Below are 6,000 nucleotides of genomic sequence, written 5' to 3'. Positions count from 1 at the left end.
TTATTTGAACACAATTGTAAAAACAAAACAAAAATTGTACCTGTGTTGTATTGAAATGTGGCTTATCAAAATGCAAGTGTAAACCAGTGCAAGTCTGAACCTTTTTGAAAATGTAAGTGTGACCGAGCTTTCTTGTCTTCTAACATCATGTCATATTTTTAACCCCTCCTAAATCTACATCTCCTGTCCTTGACTATACTGTCCTTGACTATACTAATAGATTGAATGACCAGGGCCAGGCTTTCATTGCAGTTACGAGTTGCACCGATGCACATCAGTCCAGCAGTAGCAATAGCGGGCTGGTATGCAAAGCGTCTGAAGCCACTATCATCTCGAAAACGCTTCTCTTTGAAGTTAAACGGCTCGTCAGTGAGACTTCTATTGCATCGATGCTCCTGCCAATGCAAACGAAAATGTCAACAAATATTGTATATCACTTGTACATGGTTTATTTCGGGTTACAATTGTCTTGATAAAACTTGAGTTCTCAGTAGCAGTTCGCGGCCAGTTTATTCGCAGCTTCTTGCACAACCAAACCGTCTCTTTTGAATTTTGGACAATATTTCCGGTCTGGCTTCTAAACTTACAAAAAACAACTCGAGCAATATCGTCGCAATACATCTAGTTCAATAACGGCTATCAACACTTAATTTAAACTGGTTATACACTCTTTTCTTTCTTTTCTTGTTTTATAAGAATATATTTTACAAGAATATTGAGGCTTAAATTTGAGGAATATTTTAAGAGTAAACACGAGGCTGAGATTTTGAAAAGGATATATTTGTGTGTTGAAAATCTGTAAATACATACAATTATATGTTTTTAACTCAACCGTATAAAATTATTCCTTTCTCCAAACGGCAAACTAGCCAACAAAACGAAAAAACCTACACTAGCTATAACCAAATGTTTGATGCTAATGACAGTTCGATGAACGGTACATGTAATAAAAGCTAATAAATATATATGCACAGTATACAGCACAAAAGAAATGAACCAAACTGCTAAAAGTATCATAATAATTTTTTTCTTTGATTTTGAAACCCAAATATATTCTAAAACGGAAGTGTCATAAGCTATAATTAAAGGCAAGCCTCGTACCACTCGCTACACTCATCGATTTTTGGTGCCCTTCTCCCCAGAAGGAGCCCACTTGAAAGCTCTTTGAAAACAAATCAGCAAAATTTGGGTTATTTTTCATTAATACGGTATATCGGTCATTCACATTGTGGCATGAAATTGTGCGGGAACCAGCTCGATAGAATCACTTTGTTTGAGAATGAAGCCGGGTCGGATTTCGACATAGCTGTCTCAAAACATTCAGTAACGTTAGGGAGTTAGGGAGAGAGAGTTACACCGTACAATAATAATAATAATAATAATAATAATAATAATAATAATAATAATAATAATAATAATAATAATAATAATAATAATAATAATGGAATATTTATCCAGGGTAACCCTTCAGTATAGAATACTGTTATCAACGGGGTCCTGATGACTAAGAATTAAAAACTTACAAATAAGAATAATTAAGAACTGATATGTAAAAGCAAAACATGCACTAATTTAGAACTACAGTAAAAATTTACAGATAAAAATCGTCCAAGGCTTTCCTGAATAAAAATCTAGAATTAATGCTCTTCAGACTTAAAGGTAAAGAATTAAATGTCGAGGCACCTAAAAAATAAAAACTACGGCGTGCAAAATCTAGTTTGACCTTGGGCAGTTTTGCTGCTTTCCCATTGTTTCTAGCATTTAAAGCGTTATGATTCACTCGTTGAAAATAATTCTTAAAAGGAGAGCATACAGTTCCATTAAGGCAGTGAAATACCAGACAGCATGCTTTCTTTTGTAAAAAGTTGTCAATTGTTAAAAACCGAAGTTCACAGTTCTGCGGACTGCTTTTCGGGGAAATGATTTCGAGACTTCGTTTCTCAATGGAGCGGATCATGCGTTTACGGGATTTCGACCAACCAAGACTATTATAGCCGCAATACGTAAATATTGGCATAATCATCGACTGGTAAATTCGTTGGGCACTAAAAGTATCAATGTTAGAGCGGATGCGCCGTAAAAGGTTCACTCTTCCTGCTGCCTTCTTGTAAATTTTGTGAAAAATGTGTTTCGAAATGAAGTGTCGGGTCCAGATGCACGCCGAGGTACTTATAGCATGTAGTGGTGTTGATGGTAGAACCATTGACCGAGAGGTTGACTTGACGGTCATGAAACAGACTCAACCGTTTACTGGTACCAAACAGCCGATCACCTCAGTTTTTCCCTTTTTCAGATTAAAGATAAGTTCATTTTCACGAAACCAGGCAGAGAGATTATCCAGGTCCTGGGAAAGATTGCCTAGAATTGCATCGATATCACTTGCAGATGCAAAAATCACTGTATCATCAGCATAGGTGATAACCTTACAGTGATGGAGGGGACTATGCACATCATTAAAGAAGATGAGAAAAAGGAGAGGCCCCAGAATGCTTCCTTAAGGAACTCCGGTATAAACAGGGTTTGGTTCGGAATGCACACCATTAAATTGAACGATCTGCTTGCGAAGGAATAGATAATCAGAGAACCATTGTAGTTCCATATCATATACGCCGTAACGGGACAGTTTTCTTAACAGAACAGAATGACGGATTGTATCAAACGCCTTTGATAAGTCAATGAAAACTGCTCCTGTTGCTTTACCACTGTCGGCCTCCTGTCTGATAAGATCAGTGAAGTATGTGACAGCCAGTTCCGTTGAGCGATTCGGACGGAAACCAAACTGGTACTCAAAAAGTAGACTATGACGCTCCAGGTGAGCCATTAGCTGCTTGTAGACTATTTTTTCCAACATTTTTGATAACGTAGGGAGAATTGAGATAGGTCTGTAATTGTCTATCTCAGCCAGAGACCCAGATTTGAAAAGGGGAAGCACCTTTGCCACTTTCCACTCACTAGGCACAACTCCAGTTTCAAGAGAGAAATTGATAATAAATGTCAAAGGCTTCGTCAAAACAAGAGCTGCGTCTTTGAGCAATCCTGGGGGAAAGTTATCCAACCCAGACACTTTTTTTCCGCTTAAGATTTTTTAGCTCTTTAAGAACTTCTGATTCTTTCACAGCTTTAAAACTAAAATGACTTTCCGTAACTTGAATGGGAAGATTTTCTTCAGCAGGATTGCTCCAGACAAAGTCACGAAGCAAGATTGATTTGCTTTTCAGATTTCTAGCAATGGTACTGAAATATTCACAAAAGCTGTTTGCAATGAGGCTTTTGTCAGGTAATTTTAATCCACTTATCACAAACGCCGAACCTTGTTCAGAAGGTACAGGTTGTCATTAACGTGATCATGGAATTCAAGCAAAATGAATCCATGTGATAATCCTTAGAGCTTGTATGGATCGAATCATGAATCTGTTTTACGCGACTTACCTCAAACACTAAGGTTGGTTTTGACCCTTTCTGGATGACTTTGAGTGCGTAGTGAACTCCGTTATTATCAACCTGAATACATCTTAGTTCATTTCCTTGCTCTTTTATCTGAAAATCTTAAAGAAGCAATGTATAATTATTGCGGGTGAGATTTCAACGAGCATGTTGTTAAATACAGAAATATTATTGACTAAAATATTCTTGGCCTCCAGCCGCTAAAATAAAGGGGTTCCATGGCCTCAATATGACAGCGGAGCGAAGACATTTGTCGGGGCTTCAGAGGCCCCTCCCCTCCCTCGCAATGCAGGACATGAAATTAAAAAAAATTGCAGTTGGGAGAATTTTAATGATAGCAAGGAGAATGGTCATTTCTGATAGCACGCGCGAGTGGAATAATTGTTTTGTTAAAAATAATTGGGAAATAGTGCTAGCTCTTGTGATGTTTCGTGTTAAGCCTGGACTGAAGGCATACATCACCGTCCCTAAGAGGAGCTGAACCTAAAAAGACCTTCCGATTACTTAAGGCCATTAAATGTGAGAAACATCCTGCATACTGATATGATTTGAATATCGACGAGAGAATATTTGAACAAAAAAAATTATGTTATGTTTTTAGCCTGGGGAGTAAATAGTAGACGTATTTGATGTATTCTTTTTTTCAGCTAGTGCACAAGCATACTCGGAAAAAGAATCGAAAATCTGATTTGTCCCAATTAATAGGAGTCACGTTCAGAAGAAATGCTGTTTTTCGCATGCGTAAGCCAACACTGAACGTGCAAACGGATTCCATCCGCGCCAAGGTGTTTGTTTAAGCCGTTTATTCTAATTTATACTTTTCTTGTACCTTTCCTTATTTGCATGTTTTTTAAACTAGTCTCTTGATAATGGAGTCACGATGACCCCGAAACGTCGAGTAATAAATCTTTCCTGTTTTTTTCTGTAACCGATAGTAACTTACTATTTAGTTATACTTACGCGTTGAAGGGCTAGAGGTATCGCCTCCCCAATTCAGTTCACATTGACGCCTTCCGGAAGAGTTTGTACAGTTGTCAATGTCTATACTAACAAGATTGGTGTCGCAACGCTGTCTGTAAATGGAACTAAGAGTGAAGACTCTTGAACTTGACGTGACTCCTACACAGGCCAGGAATACCGCGGCTACCTGAAAAAGGAAAATAAACAAACTTGTGCTCGATATCACTTGTATGCACGTTTACTTCAGTCGCTCTAAACGTTTTGATATATTTGACATTTGACATTTTTTTTTTTATTTATACTCTTCACTCTTACTGTTAGATAAGTGCTAAATACAAAAGTTGGAGGTATATTAAAGAACATGGACTAACACGCAGCTCATAAATACAATTCAAATAGGGGTGAGGAGAGTAGAGGGGCACCTCTAAAAAAAATAATACTGTGCCCCTTTAAAGGAAGTAAACTGATAAGAAAAGTAACTAAGTAGAATAGACAAAAATAGAAATATATAACAGAGGGAAAACAAAAAACAAAGAGAAACGAAAATAATTGGAATAAAGTATCATTAATAATGAGCAAGTCCTTTCAGCCTTTCTGTATTGGAACGATCTTCGTTTCTTTCTCCTCTCTGTCTGTCTGTCTGTCTACCTGTCTGCCTTCAGCTTTAGAAGGTCTCCGTCAAATAACGGATTTTATTCCCAAGGAAACATGTATAACAGTTTACAATGGACTACTTCAATCATGGGTTTGACTATTGTGGTTCGTATTTTATGAGACATGTGCCAGTGACGTTGGCCCAGAGACTTCAAAAGTTACAAAACTGGGTGCTGAAATTATTACTAGACAAGAGGATTCCATCAGGTCCGATGGCATCTCTTAAAACCTAAAGTGGATAATACTAGGTTCTGGACGTTTTAAATACAAAGCGCTCAAAATGAACAAAATCAGCCAGAATAATCAATGTGCCGTCCTGTGAACAGAAGCTTTTTCAAACCCGCAGTAAGTATGAAACATAATTTTCGATAGACGTGACAATATATTGTTTCTTTGCAGTAAGTCCTTTTGACTTTTTTTTTTCATTTCTAATTGCATACGGTTACACTGATCGGAATCCTGAGGGTAAAACAAAGTGTCAATTTTTCTTTCTTTCCTTTTCTATTTTTTTAAATTCAAATGAAAGCTTCTTCGATAAATTTCCTTGGCCGCTCTTCTTCACCTACTTCGAAACGTGTTTCGTGTTCGTTTTTACCGGTGTTTTTAGTTTTGATCAATATCAGCGATAGTGTATGATGTGTCAGCGTTTTGTCTATTGCCATCAGCAAAATACACTCAGTCTAACAATTTTTTGAGTGATTTTAGCGACGGAAACTATTCACATTGAAATAATCACTGTTTTCTTAAAATGATACCTGCATCCTTCAGTTTAGTACTTGCTGCTTGCTTCCCCTCCCTCTTAAGTTTAGTACCCAACAACAAAACCTTAGCAAATAACTCAAGCGCTATAGTACAATTTACCAATTTTTATAGTTTTATTTGAATATTTAGGCAGCTTTAAATTTTAGCGAATGTACCTTTTTCAATTTCTTACTTGCCTTT

At 37.1% G+C, this 6,000-nt stretch overlaps 1 protein-coding gene across 2 annotated transcripts in view; it reads right to left on the bottom strand.

Annotated features, from left to right (window-relative positions):
- Positions 1-6,000, bottom strand: part of LOC146453980 (uncharacterized) — a 61,605-nt gene that overhangs the window by 55,013 nt on the left and 592 nt on the right. The window contains exons 2-4 of one of the 2 annotated variants that reach the window (XM_085096082.1): positions 4,405-4,591; positions 3,430-3,545; positions 80-395 (exon numbers count right to left, since the gene is read on the bottom strand). The exons of the other annotated variant lie outside the window; for it this stretch is intronic. Of the exons in view, the coding sequence (XP_084952208.1) occupies positions 159-395; positions 3,430-3,545; positions 4,405-4,591 (540 nt within the window). The 3' untranslated portion in view covers positions 80-158. Of the gene's footprint in view, positions 1-79; positions 396-3,429; positions 3,546-4,404; positions 4,592-6,000 lie in introns of those variants that run through there. 2 annotated transcript variants of the gene reach the window in all.

The sequence above is a fragment of the Pavona decussata genome, unplaced genomic scaffold (assembly GCF_977016875.1).
Source record: "Pavona decussata unplaced genomic scaffold, jaPavDecu1.1 SCAFFOLD_321, whole genome shotgun sequence".
Classification (NCBI taxonomy): Eukaryota; Metazoa; Cnidaria; class Anthozoa; order Scleractinia; family Agariciidae; genus Pavona; species Pavona decussata.
The sequence above is the reverse complement of the archived record's forward strand: the minus strand, read 5'-3'. Positions and strand labels throughout refer to the sequence as shown.